The 20,465-nt window shown below is 24.7% G+C and overlaps 1 protein-coding gene across 2 annotated transcripts; it reads right to left on the reverse strand.

The window, feature by feature from the left end:
• Positions 1-1,599: 1,599 nt before the first annotated feature.
• LOC129966544 (sphingosine-1-phosphate lyase-like) lies at positions 1,600-20,424 on the reverse strand. Of its 2 annotated transcripts, none has more exons than XM_056080983.1 (13): positions 20,349-20,424; positions 17,413-17,574; positions 15,144-15,313; positions 13,984-14,232; positions 12,247-12,338; positions 12,041-12,077; positions 10,972-11,079; positions 10,773-10,835; positions 9,446-9,592; positions 7,014-7,134; positions 6,781-6,898; positions 5,708-5,975; positions 1,600-3,675 (listed from the first exon to the last, which is right to left on the reverse strand). In XM_056080983.1, the coding sequence occupies exons 1-13, from the start codon at positions 20,407-20,409 to the stop codon at positions 3,535-3,537; spliced, it is 1,737 nt and encodes a 578-aa protein (XP_055936958.1). In that variant the 5' UTR covers positions 20,410-20,424; the 3' UTR covers positions 1,600-3,534. The 2 variants fall into 2 exon arrangements, with proteins under 2 accessions (XP_055936958.1, XP_055936959.1); XM_056080984.1 differs by lacking the exon at positions 20,349-20,424 and adding an exon at positions 19,497-19,714.
• Between the last annotated feature and the right edge of the window lie 41 nt (positions 20,425-20,465).

Consider the following 20,465-nt stretch of genomic DNA (forward strand, 5'->3'; position numbering starts at 1 on the left):
GGCATTGTAGCTTGCCAAAGTCTTTTTAATTTATTAACTATACTAAAATTCCTATCACTTCAATTTTTAAAAAAAATTGGTTACCAAATTAATACGAATATCTTTAAAATATAGCTGTGATTTTGCCAAATAAGGATTGTGCTCTCTTAGTAAAATATTTTTACAAAATAAATAAATAAATAAAAAAGTACTGTGACTCCAAAATTATATTGCCGTTTGAGAAAAGAACAGGTGTCTGTGAATTGCTTGAGGAAAATGATTAATAAATTTGATGCTATATGAGATTTAAGGTACTTCCTGAAACTTAAGGATGAAGCACTGTGAATCAGGAAGCTGTGAAAGAAATTAAGGAACCAATTGCTTCAAGGTAGTGAATCAGCGACATATAAGAGCTAGAAGTGTAGCAAAGACCTTATCAACATAATATGGGAAACGTTCTTGAGCTACATTTTACAACATTATTTGTATAAAATTAAAATGTTGCATCACTTGTAAACCAGAAATCCACAACAAAGAATTTATTTTGTCAATTTCATTCTTTCCAAAACTGATGATAACGAAGCAAGGATTCAAGGATGGACTGATGAAGCGCAATTCACTTTATTGCGACAAAGTCAAAACACTTAATTGTAGGATATGAATCCCATCTAACACGCATACTGTTTTTGGAAATTATTTATTACAGTTTCGTGTGGTACGACTTCTAATTTTATTATTGCCCCATTTTTTTCCCTCTTTTTCCGAAAATCATATACCAATATGATTATTTCATATTACCAATAACAGACATAAGTTACAGTAAAATTCTAGAAAATACTGTGCAAGAAAGATAATACCTAAATTCAACAATATTTATTCTAGACAGAGTCCCATCTCATGTAGCTGAATCTGTCCAAGAGCCGCTTCACCATACTTTTAGTTAAAAGCGCATAATTAGCCAGTGTTTCCAAAATGCTTAACCACCCCGAACATCTGATTAGAATCTTTGCAATTTCTGATCGTGAGAATATTTAAAAGACCTTGTCTGTAAAGGCAAATATAATTTTGTTGTTGCTTTAAAAGGAAGCATTACAAGACATATCCTAAAAATTCGCCGAGGAACTTTAGGAGCTAATATGGTCATGTTGATTTGTGTCGAAGGTTCACATATTGAATGCATATAGCAATAATAAGAGTTTTTTAATAAAGAAAAATATGGCATAATTTCAATTTACAACTTATTATTAATAAAATAGCGTCACCTATCGAAAACAATAGCTAATTTTTTTTATTGTGTAATTCATTTTCCCATGCTGAAAATAAAAGAAATATCAAATTTTTTCAACATAGTCCAAATAGTTTTCTTCTAAAATGCTTCAAACACTTGCACTTTAATTTTTACCATCCTGTGCTTACTACATCCTTTGACTGCAAACAAAACTGATGAAAGTAAGCTACTAAATAAATATAATAAAATATTCTATTAAATATAATGTATTAGAAAAACAATAAAATTGAAGTTATAATTTGTGCAAAACGAAATTTTACGAAATTTGTCAATATAGATACAGTTCCTGAAGAAATAATTTAAAATAAATAAAACAACACTGATAAGCAAAATTTTAAAGCATGGAATCATTTATTAATGTGAATGTAATATTTTTCATATACATTTGTTAAAATACAATTGCATGTAGTATCAAAAGTTCACACAAACAAATAACAAATTCAAATGAAAAACAAAAAGAGGTAGACACTAGAGATCCAATTCCTATAAGTGATTTCATAAAACTAAAAGGAAATTTAATTGAATCTTAATGTGATCACCAGGATTTAAAGTTAGAAATCACCAGGTTGCTATACCCATATTTTAAGATTAAAACCAAGGTTTCTTGAACTGAAAGTCATGACCAAATGTGGGATAGAGAATTTTTCAAAGCATTTTAATCATTCAGAATTTTATTACATTCATGTAGTACCATGATTCAAAGCCTTTCAATAAAAAAACTTAATAGCTAAATTTCATTGAATCTGTTTATACATAATTAAATAATGCTGCTCATTTATTTTTAATTTAAAGAAAGCAATATTATATATATCTGTTTAAAGAAAAATTAAAAAATTTTAATTCTCACCAGCAAAAAGCTACAGTACAAATCCTTTCTAGGTAACTCAAATATTTTTTTACTTAAACTATATCAATATTTATAATTTATATTTCAAATTTTAAAAATATTAAAAGTGTCTTTTTTTACAAATAAAAGATTACGAAAAATGTGCTGAATGAAGAAAAGCAGAATTTTACTTTTACATCAGACAATATTGTTGATATACTGCCAAGACTAATAAAATCAAAAGAAAAAAAATTGAGTTAATGTGTTATTATTTTAAAATATTATCTCTATCACAGAAATTAATCTTCTAATTAATTAAGAAATCTATAATTAACATGATACTTATATCAAAGTATCATGTTTACAATTTATACTGTGCACATATAGAAATGCACATTTTTTTTTTTCAGAATATTCACAAATTCTTCAACACATTAACTTTTTTTTCTTTCAGTTTGATCACTTTAAGCAATATTTTGATGACATAAGGTCTAAAATCTGAGAACATTTTACAAAATTTTTCAGCATATATTGCATTATAACAACATGAAATAATATGGCATTTTTGTAGTTATTTATGATATATTTTTATCTAAATGTTACATAAATAATAAAAATCAAAATGTATGGGAAATATTTATTATAATTATACACCAAAAAGTAAATTCTTATTTAAATTCACAAAAATATTGAAATTTTTAAAAATAATTACCTATTTAAGTTATGCTGGAATGAAATAAATGTTATAACATTATAATTTAATAAATGTTATAAAAATTTTTAATGTATTTGATATATTATATGCTAAATAATTTCGATTATAGAACATTTAGATCTGTGAACAAGATTACAGGAAAACAAACAGGAAATTAATACAGCAAAACAAACAATATGAGTAAATGCTCATATTTAGTAACAGAAACATATATAAATGTTTTGGAATATATGGAATGAATAGCCTAGATAAGAAATAAATTGCCCTACAACAGTCAATAACCTTTTTTAAAAGCATAAATATATAGCATTTAATTGCTCCAATTAATTAATATGCTTTCACAGTCACTAAGATATTTTTAATAGCATTAAATGCAAAATTTAACTTCACAATTTAGTGATAAATCTCCATATTCAATTAATAAGAGACATTTGCTAGTGGCAAAAATATGCACAGTTCAACTGCCTCAGTTTAATGCTAAACTCTCACAGGCATTTTCAATCGCATTAATATGTAACATCATTTCACTACAGTGAAAGAATGTGCATTAATAAAAAACATTATTTTGCAAAAATATATTCCAAATATATATAGTATCCAAAATGAAAACATTTTCAAAAAACGCATCAATAAGCAATGCAGACACAGTTAAAAACATCAAACACAAGCCGAGATCCAGTACCGTAAATTGAAAGATACAAAATTCATAGAATATGTGTTGCCAAATCAACTTTTCCTTTCTTCAATGGTACCATTTTGCAGTGGTTCATTCTTCTTGATGCTATAACAAGCATCCAGATAAGCCCACACGATTTCAGCCACCAAAGAACGATCTGGAATTTGCTGAGCCATTCCATAAATAGCAGCCTATGAAAGCAAAATGTATTAGTGATAGCAAGAATTTTATATTATAATGCATTAATCATTTTGCTCATTCCATTTAACTAGTTATTTGCTGAATTTAATTTCAGTCTTCTTTCATCAAATTAGTTAAAAAATAATTATATGTGAAAAGTACATGACAAATCCTCTTGCTGTAAATTTTACAACAAAATTCCAGCAAAATGCTGAAAGCTTATGTAAAAATTTGAAAAAGATTAATTATTCATAAACAAGGAAAATAAAAATAAAAAAAGGTACAAGTAATTCAATTCAATTTTTTATTAAGGCATTAATAATTAAAATACTGAAATTTTTATTCGTCAAAGGCCTACATATTTTATCTCCAATATAAAGTGCATACACTACTCATTAACATTTTAATTATTTGTGGTTAAAAGTTAAAATTTATACAGATAAATATTTTTTTAATATAACAAGTATATGTAAATATCAAGGGGATTGAAACACAATTATGGTTTCATTACAAACTATTAAAATGCAATTGGTAAGTACTCTGCAAGCTCATTCTATTAAGTAATTAATATTGCCTTACTAGACAGGTTTGTGTCATACTTTTAATACATTTTCCCCTTATATTCATTCTTTATGTTTATTTATATTTATTGTATTAATATTTTTCACTCAAATAACCATTACACTGATAAACATTTGACATCTAATTTCCTTCTGATCTAAAAAAGAATAAAAATCCAAATAATAGGACAAAAAGAAGGCTTAAATTATATACAAAACATTAATGGTTTCACATAGAAGTAGTGTGTGTGTGTGTGTGTTTTTTAATGTTGCTTAGTCAAAAATGGAAATAATATTTTTTTTCTCTTCAAATAGTTATGATTTATATTTTCATACCAAGTGTACAAGTATTTCAAACATTAATTGTTATAAGTTCATGTTCCTGTAAAAATGAATTAAAGAACGTAATATAATAGGAAATATTGCTAAAATATAGCATAAAAATTAAAATAATTCAGACAACAGTATAGTTAAGCAGAAAATAAATTTCAGCACACACACAACATAAAAAGCAATAAAAATTGCAATGATGATAAGAAGTGAATAGAATTAAAAAGCAGTAAAAAAAAATCAAAATGTTTTCCGAAGTGAGAATACACTATTCAAACTTTGAAAATATCAAGCAAAAAATAATCCCTTTTATCATAGTTAATAAGATAAAATTATAATGAAAGAATATGAAAAAATAGATTTTTCTACTTTTAATCAAAAACTAATTTTTTAAAAAACTTTATAATTTTCAAACCATTGCAATCCTGAAAGCTAACTATTTTACTCAATTTTGTTTTAAATATATGAAATGTATTTAATATAAGAAAAAAAATAGCATCAAAACTTTTGAATATCTTTCAAAACTACATATTTGACATTCAAAAAGAACTAAAATAAAGATTTTAATCAGATAATTCCTATCAGATTCCAACTCTTCATATATCTGAATGTTATTCCATTAAAATACACATCCAATAATTACATTTAAAAGCAACCATTAATATTTGCTAATTTCCATATAAAATTTTTTGTAAACATTTTGCTAACTTTTTCAAAGTTAAAAAGTATTATTTTCTTATTATGTTACATAAAATTATCAAATGCATGACTTCATCTACCAGAAGAGAAATTCTTCAAATCCCCCCCCCTTCCTATTTTTGACCCTACCTTGAAGTATCAATTATTATATAGCCACATAATTTTTAATCAAATCTAAATACATTATAATAAGGGTAATATAAGAAAATAAGGGGCACTTTTTTTAAAAAACCATTAAAAAAAGTTTCACAAAAATATATATATTTAAAACTTAAATGCTAAAAACAACGATGAATTTCGTTACTGTTTTTGCTGCCTTGGAAAACTGACAAAAGCAGTTACTAGAATGCTTTTGGGACCCAAAATTTATGAACATGATTTTATTTGAATTAAAAAATAATGATTAAAAAAGTCCTTTCTTAAGAAGAGAAGTTCATAAAGTGATGATACTTACAGTCCCAGTGGTGCGAGATACAGGATCTTTGAGTATTTCAGCAGTGCATTCTCTCACATGAGAGAGAAATTTATCAGCAATTCCTGGATATGTATGCTGCATTGTGACACAGATGTGGAATCCCGAAGGAAACTGCAGAAGATTCAAATTCCAACCCTTTTCTGTCAAGGCACTGCTCAGACGATACACATCAAAGTGATTGGAACCAATTGCAATGACACTTACATTGGGTTGACCAAACACAAATATTCCATCAATCTCCTTCAGCCTAAATAAGAAAATTTATTCAGAAAACAATCTTTAGCATTTAAAATAAACATCTCTGTGAATGTTGTTTAAATTATCAGTTTCCTTCTAATTGTAAGTCTTGCAAAACTTAAAAAAAAATTAATTTAGTATTTGCTAGACTATTTTTTTTATTAAAAAGTCAAAAATATTTCTCAAGCACTGAATTCAGCAATAATTTCCAGAAGCTGAAAAAAAATTGATATTAGAAGAAAATAAGTGATTATTTAATGAACAATAGACATTATGCAATACATATTTAATTAACTGATGATATTTAAAGGAATGACAAGAACAGACAGTACAGTTGAAAACAAATAATTAATACCCATATATTTCTTCAAACATTTTAAACAAATATTTTTACTGTAATGAAGCAGATGTTTTCAAAAAATATAGAAGGATATTAAAAAGAGACAATTAAAAATGACAGATATAGAATATGAAGTATTAAAAGCTGTGGAAAAAATAAAATAATGAATTTAATTTTTCAGAAGAAATTTCAAAGAATTTAATGAAGCAGCTTTTTTCTTCATAATTTAAGAATGTATTTGTTAAATTATGATTATGTAATCATAAAATTATTCAAGTTTTCAATAATTTTTTTTCTTCAATTTTGATTTTCAAAAAAATTAAAAATAAGATGAGATATGTATTAATATATAATAAATGAAATAAAATTGCTACTCAGTGAATATTTTTAAATATATTAATACAAAACTCAGCAACTTAAAAGTTTGAGAATAATTTATAGAAGATATAGAAGTTTATAAATTTAGAATACATACCCTTTTTCAATGTATCTGGTTGCAGATATAATTTTCTTAGTGGCTTCCACATATCCTGCTTCACCATGATAGAGTAATGATGCCCAACAAGTTGCAATCAGACCTCCAGATCGACTGCCTGTATAATATAAAATGAAAGTTATAATTTTTATAAACAATTTCCTCCAAGTTTAATTATAATAATAAAATTTTAAGATCATATTTAAATATAAAAACAAAAATTTAATATATACCTGAAAGATTTGGTGTTCCATAAATACCTCCAGGCCAATCAGTTGTGACCGAAAATTGATAATGTCGATGCATCTTATACTTGTATAAAATAACTGAAGTACCTTTGGGAGCAAATGCATACTAAAATAAAAGTATAATAAATCTTAAATGTGAGTCATACTAATGAGAATACAAAATTCTATATATATTCAAACAAGTCATACAAGTATTTAATTATAAAACTCATTACTTTAAAAACAGTTTGATATTTTTTAATATTTATTCTCTGAGAAAATTGAAATGCGATATTACAATGATATAAAAAATAATTATTTTCAATAAAAGTAATTAATTAATTTTTGACAACATCTCAAACAATAAAAAATTTTAGGAATATCTAAGAGTTTAGAATTTTAGCCTATCTACAAAGAACTAAACTTTTGTAAATATAAAACTTTTTTAAATAGTAGGACCATTGAAGCTAAAATTAGTTGATGAAGTTATTATGACATAGCTTAACATTTGCATGAATTAAAATTTCAAAACAGTAAATAATGAAAGAAACTATTATGATACAGCATAAAGGGTGCTAAAAAAACTTACTGATTAAAACAAAGAACTGAAATTCTGAACTTAAATCATTAATATATATTACTTATATATTAATGATTTGATCAGAAGTTTATTAAAAAAATTAAATGCTACTTCTTTATTTCAGATCTTGAGTACAGGTAAAAAAATTTAAATATTTAATAATGTAAAAATTATTCTGCGATATTAGATAGCTCACTTTGAAAAACATGTTTGCTGGAATAAAACAATACAATACTTTTATTCTTGACTAATCAGAGCTTTTACAGATTACACTAATAGTCGATAACCTGAGCATAATGCAAATCTAGACAAAAAATTTTAATCTTGATTAAGAATTAGCAACACAGTAAGCAATCTCATTTGACCACCTAAATTAACACTAGGTCAGATAGAGGAAATAAGAATCCTTATGCCAATGGTAAAACTTAGCTTAACTTTTGCTAACATTAGTGCTATGCTTATACTCAAATTTCTCGGCATTCATCATCAACACTTCTACAATACATAAGCAAAGTCTTTATAAACAGGGGATATGTTTTCAAGTAACAAAATGCAGCTTTGTACCATAACCAGGTTTATTCAATTGCCACAAGTCACTCCCAAAGGTATGCTCAGAAAATCCATTTTTCTGAATCTTTAACAGTACAGCAAGATCAAATGAAGTAATATGAAAACCAAAACTACAATATTCTGTTTCCTCCCCCCCCCTGAAATATGTCATTCTTAAATGATCTTTCATCAACAGCATTCTTTAGCAAATATAATTGAATTTCTATATATTGAGCTTGAAGAGTTCCAGGGAAAACTTTGATAATAGAAACTCCAATATGCAGCAATGCATATTATAAAATTTTCACCATTTTTTTTTACAAAACAAATAAGATATAATTACTTTTATAAATGTTAAAGAAGAACAGTGTGTTTTCATCATTGTTATCCATTTCAATAACTTGTCAAATTTTAAGGATTTAAATTATTTTCAATCATCTCTATCATTTTCAAAAAAATTAACAAAAAATCACGATTTTTCAAAACATTTTGAAATTATACAAACTTGTTAAAACTTTATATATTTTTTATGCTGCTTTCTATGTTTTATATAGAGCTGGACACCTCTTTTAGGGCTAAAGACTTTTATTTGGACCATGATTATCTCATATTTCACTATGAGAACTAATTTTTAAGTAAAGCCCTTGCTCCAATTTAGTAAAGGATTCATAAAGGAGAAACTCAGAGTAAAATATGTTACCAAGATTTTTCCGCAATTGTTTCTTTCACAATTTAAGATTACGAAATCAGCTCCAAAAGTACAACCACATATTATTTTAACAAATTCTACTTATGCACTTTAAAAAAAAAAAAATTTAATGTTATGTAATCCAGGTTAAAACGTTGGTATCTTGCAAAAACTATTAGACAAATGCTGGTGACACCAAATTGGTGCCCTATAAAAATTATCTGATGTAATGATAACTAAAATGGTTTGAATCAATCCTATTGGTGGCAAACAAATGAATTCAAATTAGATGTATGGACAGCATTACAGAAATGTTTGGAAAATTTTTGTTTAATAAGTGAAAATTTTATTCCACATACAGAAGCTGCAATTTTATTGAATATTAAATATTTCAATATTCCTGAAACAAGTCCAGCATATATTCAATGTATCTTTTCAATGTGTAGAATTTTAAAGTATGGGAATCCAAGTTTAAAGATGAAATAAATTATCCATGTAGGGGACGATGCAATATAAATTTCCTGCCCTATTAAATAATATAGATGCAAATAACAAAGATGTGACTTTATAACAACACATTTATATTTTACTAAATTTAAAATTAAACATAATGAATCTCACCTTGTGAGTATCACATGAGATACTTGTAACTCCTTTCACAGAGAAGTCAAAGGGTGGCAACTGGAATCCTGCTTTTCTCATGAAAGGCACCAGAAATCCTCCAAGGCAACAATCCACATGCACAGGTATATCATACTTTTGACCCAACTAAAGAAACATATCCAAGCTAAATTATTTTTAAGCAGCTACTAATTTCATATACAGTCAAGCTGTATTATTTGTACTTATACTGTATTATTTGTTAACAGGGCATCTCAAACAGTTTCCTCCCATAACTCTTTAAGATTAGGATAATATTCATAATATCATTTCCTTCAGAAAAATTTGGAAATGATTTCAAAATTGGTAAATATATAACACACCAAAGAATTAATTGATTAATCTTCTAAAATAGAAAGCAACACTTAATGAACTTGGAACCTATTTTTCGAACATGCCAAGAAAGTTTTGAAATTATGCATACCAATGTTAAAAAATCTGAAATTCAAAAGGCCTACAAAATCTTTTTACAATCCTTATATTTTTCTCCATGGCACATTCCAAGTTGAGATTAACAGTTCAAGAACAACATAAATCATCTTGGTAGCCATGAAAAATCCAATAAATTGTGATGCTGTACTTTCATATGAAAAATTCTATGTAGTCTTTATAAGAAACACTATGGCAATATTTTTCTATAAATTGTCAAGAAAAAAAAAAAAGAAAAAAAAAGGAACTCGCATCATTATATTGCCTTTATTATATATTCACACTCCACAGAGGTAGATTTTAACAACACAGCAAAAAATTAATTAAAAAAAAAAGAAAGTGTTGTCTAAACACACAAGGTTTTGCACAGGTTTATTGGTAGGATATAATTTACATAACAATTACAAAACATTTATTTTTGCATAAAAAATTGCTGGCAGAATATTCTTGGCATGTGTAAGAGATATGATATTTATTTATATTTTAAAATTCAACATTTTTAAAGAAGATTTAGTAGTCAAAGAATAAACTATGAAAAAAAAAGCATGAATAATAAATCATTTTTTATTAACAGCTGGACACTAATTTTATTGAAATATTCTAAATCATGATACTATTTCATTTCTAAAAGTCATCTAATGAAGCACAAAAATAAATTTGTAAAAAAAGAAATTAATAATTTTCATCATTACATAATAAAGACAGGGTTCAGAATTATTCAGGAAACTAGTCCTAAATTATTTTATGAAACCATATAGTATGATATCCTTTTAAAAAAGTCATGTTACACTTGAAAATAATGAAAAAACAAACAAACATTCGAACAAACTATAACAAGTATAAAACTAAGCATGCTTGCCTTTCCAATTTCTTCAATGTCATCTATGCAACCATGAGGAAATGCAGGTGCTGATCCCACAAGCTAAAATAAGAAAAAAATGGGAGCCATTAAAAAACTTAATAACACAGACAAATAAGAACTAATATCTACTGCACTAACTTTGAAATATTTAAAGCATTTATTAATTTAAAATAATCAATCATAAATACATATTTACCATACACGTATTTCCATCAATTGCTTTTCTCATTGCGCGAATATTAACTTTCATAGTATCAGGATCATGCTTGACATGCTTAACCCTAATTTTTAAGAGCTGTGCAGCCTATAAAATTAATTAAAAAAAATCAATAAATTGTAATGTAGAATTTTAATTTATAGATAATGTATTGAATATACATAAAGAAAAAGAGTATACATAAAGAAACATAAATAAATAAATATCATAATAGTTGTGTTTTTTTTTCAATTAATATTCTGATTAATAGGAAAAAAATATATAGTGGTAGCTAAAAGAATTTTCAGTGTTAAAAAAAATTAAATTTTTTTAGAAACTTTTTTCAAAATAGAATTTCAATATTATTGAAGTAAAAATATCTTTTCATGACTAATTATGCTTATTTAGATATAAAATATTTCTCAAAAATTGAGTACTAAATTTCTTATTGTGATAAAAAATCGTCAGAATGAATTAATATTAAATGGAATTAAAAATTATAACATAGATTAATATACATAGTAAAGTACATCCATTCAGTATTTACTTCAGTAATTGTAGCTACTGTTAGTAACTATTACTAGTAATATTGTAACAATATTATTGTACTGATACTCCTTAGCAAGGTTTTTGAATGAATTTTAGCATTAAAAGATTTAGCAAAAAAAAAAAAAAAAAAAAAGTATATGTAGAGTGTTACTGCTTGCCAATATTATGAATTGTTAATTAAACTGCACACACACACACACACACACACACACACACACACACACACACACACACACACACACACACACAAAAAAAAAAAAAAAAAAAAAAGATTCCAGAAGGAAAAAATTTAATTTTTAACTGGTAAAACATAGTTCAAAATAATCAGAAATTAGTAGTTCATGCAATGAAAGTGATTATTCAAAATATACAAAGATTCTTTTTTAAGTAAATTAAATAAATAGGTTTAATGAAGTTCTAAAAATATATTGATTTTCAGAGAACACTGAATATTCTGGAAAGAATTATAAAAGTTTACAAGCAAATTTATGTGGTATCATAAACACAATACATATCATACCTTGTCAAAAGCTGCATGAGCTGTAACAGGTATTACCCTGAAAATATATTTAAAAGTTATTAAATAACTTGAAATTTGCTTTTATATATAGAAATAAACATTGATAAATACTAAAATAAAACACTAGATTCATAATTTTTCGTTTGTGTTTCCTATTACACATAAAAATGACAGGCAACATTTTGATAAATGTAATTATTGCTTACATATTAGGTTCCTTAATGCCTTTCTCATTTCTAGCATAATCTCTATATGCTTTGCAAACAAGAAAAATACTTTCAGTGCCTCCTGTTGTGACCTAGACATAAAAGTGAAATGAAAAGATTTGAAACTAATATAAATGCAGGAATAAAAAAGAACAAATCCAGATTTTAATTTTTAATTTCAAAATTATTTACTGGATATTTAATATCCCTATAAAACCACTGTTTAATATCACTTTATTATTTAAAGATGAAATATTAAAGATTTTTTTAATAATAAACAAGGTAGTTTTATATATCCTTCTTTTTAATTAAAACAATGAAAAAGAATAAAGAGCTATTAAAAACTAACAAAATCATACAAAGACATTTCTTTAAATTGATTCCATAATTACTATATATTACAAAAAAATCATATCATTTAAGCAGTTATCTTTTTTTAAAAATTCCACTGCAAAGATTTATAAAAAATTCTGTAAAAATGCAAATTTAGAATAGAAGAAATCCATGTTATTTTAAAATTCAAGAAGGAATGATAAAAAATATATAATAATAATAATAAATTGGATTCAAAATGCATATCTTTTATTAAATATAATATATTTGATATTTTCTATACCAAATAATAAATTTCTTATGAAAATCATGAAACTAAAAAAACAAATAAAAATAATAATGATTTTCTAAGAAAAACAGCCATATCTCAATTCTTTGCATCTGGAGGACAACATATGCTATCGAAGAAATGAAGAACCCTTGAAATGTTTATCTCTTCAAATGATGAGATTTTGTCTTATGCAACTAGGATTTCGTATATTTTATATTAGATTCTAAGCTACATTTCAAAATAAAATTTTAAAGCTTTTGAAAGGACCAAGATGAAAATACTTTAAATCAAAAAGAAAATTATTATTAAAATGTAAGAGTTTTCAAGAAAAACAATATATTCCTCTCTTCTCATCAATTCTAAATCAGCTTGATCCTATTAGTATCAAATAATAAATTTTGTAATAAAAAATATTTCCATCAATATAGTTCTAACTTTCATCAAAATGTGTTGATATTACAAAAAGTTTTCACTATGCAGAAATAGAATAAAAAATACTATAACACGAAAAATTGATGTTTGAAAATTATAACTTGAAAATGATTTAATGGATATGGATGTCAGTTCTTTTTATTTAAATAAAAAATAGCAGGAATAACATTAGTTAAACATTAACACTAAATCAGAAATAACACAAACTATTTTATATTCAAAGACAGAGTTAATCACATGTATAATCGTATTATGTAAGATGGGTATGGTAAACTTGTCAAACTGTAATGTATTATTTACATACAGTGAGTTGTTAATATAGCATTAGATTACAACAGATTTAATATAAATTCATACTTTAACATGATTTTTTTAAATTTGTAATTTTCAGCAATTCATCATAACAATGATAAATCACTTATTATTCATGTTACATCTATACAATGGCATTGTTTGTTCATTGAACAATTTATTAATAATTTTTAAACTTATTTATTAAAATTCTTAAATGCAATACAAAATACAAGATTTTAAACACAAGATGATTATTTCCTTTTCTTAACTTACAAATGTTGAAGAGGGAAAAAAAATGTATTACACTTTTCAGAATCCCAATAATTTTTTTTTTGGGGGGGGGGATCTTCTCATATGTTATAATTTATAGTTTAAGAAACTCTGGTATAAGTAAATGTATAACTTACAGTTCCAATACCCTCTGGAGCATTAAAAAGAGCAGACACTATGTGGACAATTTCTGCCTCCATGATTCTGATTCCAGGAAAGACATCTGTGTGAAGAGGATTGGTATAGGCAGTCTTCCTGTATACCTGTTGCATCAGATCCTCAAGAGTCTCGTCATTACCAGGATAGAAAGTTCCAGACACATAGCCATCATTCCATGAAAATTTGCCAAAAGATATATAATTATCAATTTCTTTCAGGATTTCATTCTGCAAATCAAAACATAATTTTGATTCAGAAAATATTTGAATAATAGCATTTATTTTTGTAATAGGCTTCGTGATTTAGCATTTCCAAAAATCATTGAAAAGTTACATAAAAGACCTGTAGATTAACTTTTACTGAATCTTTCAAGCAGACTTTTACAAATTTCAGTTGAACTAAATTACAATATATATATAAACCATTATTATTTATTGATTATAGATATATTCTTTGAAAGTTATTTTTTTTATATATTTTTTCCAGTAAATTTCCAAATATATATATATATATATATATATATATATATATATACACACAGTTATAACATTAAATAATTTTTTCAATGTTCATATACAGATTTTTATAATGATTTTATATCAACAATATTCAGTAAAACATTTATTTAATAATCAACTAATCAAAAAGTTATACCAATTAAGCGGCTATCAATATTTCAACTGCACTACAAATATTAATAAAAATTTCTGCACCAAATTATATCAAGATAAGCAAATAAAAATGATTTGTAATTTAAAGAAAAGGGAAAACTGCAGTTTCTTTTTCTTTTGGCAAAGGAACTAAGCTAATTTCATATTAAATTTTAGTTCATAGAATATTATATTAAGAAGAAAATGTAAATGAACAAATTTTTATATCAGGTAAATTCTTTGAAGAATGAAGAATCTAAAGTTATTCTTTGCAATTTTAGCAGTTTTTGATATTAAAAATACTTAAAAAGACTGTATTTTTCATACAAATAAATAAGATACATTAAATTTAAAACAAATTAAAATTTATAGCACATTGGAATAAATATCCATAATTTCTCTAAATTTGAATGCATCTATAATTACACAATACATAAAAATGCTTTTACTTTTAAAAATTAAACATATAACATTTAATCATTACTGACCATATTCCAAGATTTTTTTGGCAAGCTTTGTAGAAATATTTTATTTTCCATTCCCTTCAAAAGTTCTTTCTCAATTTCATCAGTAGTTGATTTTATTTTCTTCTCCACTGTCTGCTTGATGAAGGGTACTTTTCGGAAGTAGTACCAGAATGTAGCAGTAATCCCATCATCTAAAGCAAATTCACATTTGAATAATTTCAGAATTTACAAAATGAGTATTTCAATTTCAATTAAAACAATTTGCTAAAAAATGAAGCAAAGCTGGAGAAATTAATTAAAAAATGAATTAAAGTGGACTTCTTAACTTTTTTCCCAACTAATGACTTTTTTTTCCATAAAACTTTGCTGTAATACCAAAATAGGGAAACAAAACAAAAAGTCATTAATTGATAATAAATTACATAAAAATGGTTCTTTAGGTAAAACTTATAATGAAATGTATTAAATAAATTAAAATTTCAAACTAGTCTTCGTTACAAATGTTGAAAACTCCAAGTAAAAAATAGAATATGAGTTTTTTTTTACAATTCCAATAAAATTATTGTCACCTCTTGAGGACAGAATTTACAGATCAGAACCCCTAAATAAAATACAGCTTTATTCTCAGCTTAGTAAATGAAAAATCACAACAACTGGATAACAAGGGGAAAAAAAATATGTGAAATGTATTATATTCAAAATCTTTTTTTGATGGAAAACAAATTTTTTCCCACCCGTTTTCATATTTCGGAAAAAAGCAAAAACAGGAACATTTAAAAAGTAAATAATAAAAGCACATTTTAAATTAGAAATTCGAAAACCTATAAACTACATCCACATGGTTGAATAAATTATAAAAACAAACTGAAAAGTTATAGCTTTCACTTCAAGAAGACAAATTATCAAGCAAAATTAAAATTATTAAATGACGTTTTTGTAAAACTTGCTTTAAAATTTTTTAAAAAAATCTTAAGAATAAAAAATTTTATTTACATGACACAAAACCTTTTAAATAATTCTAATCTGTGACAAAATGGTTTGATTTTTATATACATTTAGAGCAATTGCATTTTTTATTAGTATAAAAATTTCTACTCCCTTTAATATAATTTTTACAAAAAATACCAAATCTAGCTTAAAAATAATTTTTTTTTATTAAGAATTGATTTAATGCCATACTCAAACACATCTATGTAAGAACAATCATAATAAAAAATAATATTAAATTGTAAAACCATAATTTAATGGATCAAACTGATAAAAACTGCAATTGTGATGAAAGAAACTACTTGGCCTTTATTTACTCTTATGATATATAATTGAAAAATTATTTCTTTTGTTTAATAGTTTATTATGTAAATTAATTTTTTACATTTTTATTCTAAAGAAAAATTTAGCATAATATATAATTTCAAATATTATTTTTAGCCAAATTTATGATTTTATGCATAATTTTCTGATCTAGTTAAGTGTGCTAACTTGATAGTCAACAGCACCTTGGAATGGAATTAAAATCCCATCAAAAATTTTTTATTTGAAAAGTCAAGTTTTCTAGTCAGTAATAATGAATTTACAGTCTATTGAGAGTTATGAGTAATTGTATGAACTTTTAATAATGAAGTATTTCTAAAAGCCTTATATAAAGAACTCTATGAAATAAAAACACTTTTTATTTTAAATACAAAATTTCATAACTCAATACTATGATTAATGGAATTAAAAATAAAATCTATTTATGTGCAATGATTTCATTTAACTTTCATTAAACATCATTTCATGTTTCATTGTCAAGACTATTTATCCAAGTGTCATGATTAATCAAGAAGCTTTCGTTATTGTTCTTATTGTTAGACATGTGACTACCAAATTTAGCAAAGTTACATTTCAGAGTATAAAAATGTGCACCTCAGAATGAGTTTAAAAAATTTTTTAATTAATTAAAATTAACATAACAAACAGAATAGACCAAGACTTCTAAAATAATATATGTTACATGTCAAAATTTGAAGTAAAAAAAAAAGTACTTTGCTAAGGAAGCCATTCAAATCAAATTACATTGAAAATTTAATTAGAAATTTTAGAAATAAAAATCCTAGTGAATTAGTTGATTTCAAGAAGAAGCTAGTTAAAAATAAATAGAAATGTTATATACAAGAAATATAAACCATTTATAGTTTTATATACAACTTATGGAAAATCATACAATTTATAGTTTCAAATTATTAATATAAAAACAAAATATTAATAAAATTACTCAATAAGACATAAAAAAATATAATAAAGTACATACCAAGAAAATTTGAAATAAATCTATTCACAAAATAAATAAGAAAAGTAGTCAAAAAGGTAATGAGTATAATTTCCCAAGGTTCTTTCCCTTTGCACAGACCATTGATATAGGTTTTCAGTTGTATCAAATATCCCTGAATATTGAAAGTATCCTGCATTTTGTCTGGAAAATGAAAACATAATTAATAAAACCTCAATTTGAACAAAACAAGTATATTTTAAAAACTTGAAAAGGTACATGATGAATTAACACATTGACATATTAACAATATTCCATCAAAGAATGGCACAGTTCAAGTAAATTTAGTTCTGAGGTTCAAATTCAGTTAAATGAGTGGAATTAAATCTTGGAAGTTTTATGATAGAAGAGAAATCCACATACATTTCATATTTAATGTTGTTTTAAAAAAAGTATGTTTTCAATTAATATTTGTTTGATATTATTAAATGCTTTTAGATGTTTTTACATCTATTTTTCATGAACAAAACTTATATTTAATTTTTAATACATCATATAAGAAAATATGGTAGTTGGGCATTACTACCTTCAACAGTTAATCATTAAAAATATCATGTATATTGCAACCAGAGGCTAAATGCAGAAAAAATAGTCTATTGACTATATTTTTCAAATACATGGATTAAGCCCAAATCTCAATGATATGAAATTAAGCCAAAAGATTGCCAAGGGCATATAATTAACACACAATTTAACAAAGATTTAAAAAAAAAAATTTTTTAAATCAGACTTAAAATCTGTTGATAACTTTTCACACAAAAACCTAACAATCTTAATTTTAAAAAAAGTATATAAAAATTTCTTTTATTATAATATTTAGAAAGATAAACAGAGCATTTTTTATTAAGCCAAGAGATTGTCAAGGGCATGTGATTAACACACTAATACTGAGAATACTTTATTTTAACAACAGATATTTAAAAAATAAATATTTAAAATAAGCAGATGACCTTTCAAGAAAAACCTAAAAATCTTAATTTAAAAAAAAAAAAAAACTATAAAAAAAAAACGTTTATCTTAATAATTTGAAAGGTAAACAGATTATTTTTATCTTCTGTTTCTGCTAGAAAATAAATTTTTACTAAATACTTAGCATTTTAATAAGAAGATAAATATTATATAAAAGACTAAAGGAGAATGTTACATAGAAGAAACTAAAAAATAGATAAATATATTATAAATTAATAAGTGAAATATGTATGCTGAAATAAATAATAAAAATAAACAAAATGCTAATAAATAATAAAACAAACAGTGCATGCTGAAACTTAAGAAAACATATACTGTTATGCAACATGAAGAAATTCCATAAAAAATGTATTTATCTATAAATAAAAGATTCAAAGCTATTTTGACAAACTAATAAACTCAATTTGTAGAGTTTAATTAAAAAAAACTGATCTACTAAAATATTAAGATAAAAATAAAATAAAATTGATCACATTTAAATGGTAGTTTCCTCTATTAGCACAAGATATTGTTATAATATGCCCATAATGATGTTCTGATTGCTATGTAATGTACTGAAATTATAGTAAAATAGCAGAACATTTTAAGCAATTAGGATATGGTTTAAGGCATAGCCATTAGGTATTATTTAATGAAATACAAATTCATACATGATTAATACAAAGCTCCAAATTACCATACATATAACTTTAAATCTTTTGGATATAAACAGAAAGAAAATAAAAATTCACAAAACTAACAAAATAAAAATTTTTTTATAACAAGTAAATTTAAATATGGTAATAAAAAATAACTCATTAGTTGTAAAGTTAAAAAGAAATAAGTTTACAAAAATCTGTAATCGTATCCTTCAAAATAAAATTTGAGAAAATATTTTATTTAAATAAATTATCATGCAGTGAAAAAATACTAGCTTTTATTCCTCGTGAAATCCAGATTTTTTTTTAACAATGAAATTTAAACAATAAGTTATTCAAATATCTTAAAAGGTTTAATTATCATCCATTCATCTGCCCTCAAGGAAAAAACAAAACAAAAAAAAAACAAAAAAAAAACAATTCTAACGAATACATAGTGGGATTATATAAAAGAGCTACCTTACAATAACCGGAAAAAGTTGAAATAATGAAGAGTTTCTCGTAGTTTGAATTTAATATTAAAGGTATTTTAATCTATCATAACATATTTATAAAAAAAAAAAGATTCTAAAGATTAGGAATTAGGTCAAGTCATTACGTAAAACTGTTAACATATAGAATTATCGTAAACTGTTAAAAATCATTATCACGATGTAAACATAAACATTGCATAAGTTTCGGAATAACAAGGAGAGTTCAGTATCAACAGAAAGTTCGCTTGTTCCCAGTCGTTACAACAATGCGCCAAATGGCCCGGTTATAACACAAATTAATAAGAATCACTTAAAAACTTTTCTTAACCAATAGAAAATTTCATGAATTAAGGATAGATAATTTTTAAAAATATATAAAAGCAAATGATATTTAATTCATTTTTGGTTCTGGCAAATTTTGTTTTCATTCCTTTGAAATTAGACAATGGTTCAATAACCCAAATGAAAAGTGAACTCTCTTAATAACAATTAACTGCATTTTATAATTTAAACTTTAGTGATTGTAATGTCAGAACATATATATCGGCATGCTGGAAATGTGTACATCAATTTATCTTAATGTATAATATCATAAAACATGAGTAATATATAAAATGCTTCGCTAATCAACTGAATTGATAAATTAATTTCTAAAACTGGATAAAAAGTCGAATTTAGACTAAAATGTAACTAGCATAATGCTCTATAACTAGGACTTTATAGAAGTCTTTCATTATGTACATTGTCTATAATGGAAATTTTAAATTCAAAGGAGCTAAGAAGTTATACGAATTTATTTTCTGAATAGTGAAAGGAAGTGCTTAGGTGTCAATCTTACATCCCAGGTTACTTGAAAAATCAGAACTTATACCATTCCGAACTAACGAATTTGAAACCATAAAGATATGAGCTAATGAGTAGTAAATATTCCACATATTCCTCCTTCGTAGTAAAT

Source organism: Argiope bruennichi, chromosome 4 (assembly GCF_947563725.1).
Source record: "Argiope bruennichi chromosome 4, qqArgBrue1.1, whole genome shotgun sequence".
In the NCBI taxonomy this organism is placed as follows: Eukaryota; Metazoa; Arthropoda; class Arachnida; order Araneae; family Araneidae; genus Argiope; species Argiope bruennichi.

Excerpts from the sequence above, each read along its gene's own strand:
- LOC129966544 (XM_056080983.1), bottom strand. The coding sequence starts at position 20,409 with ATGGTTTCAAATTCGTTAGTTCGGAATGGTATAAGTTCTGATTTTTCA. Across the intron at positions 17,575-20,348 it reads TTTTTCAAGTAACCTGGGAT|ACAAAATGCAGGATACTTTC; the intron begins GTAAGATTGACA and ends TTCATTTTCCAG. Across the intron at positions 10,836-10,971 it reads TTGATGGAAATACGTGTATG|CTTGTGGGATCAGCACCTGC; the intron begins GTAAATATGTAT and ends TTCTTATTTTAG.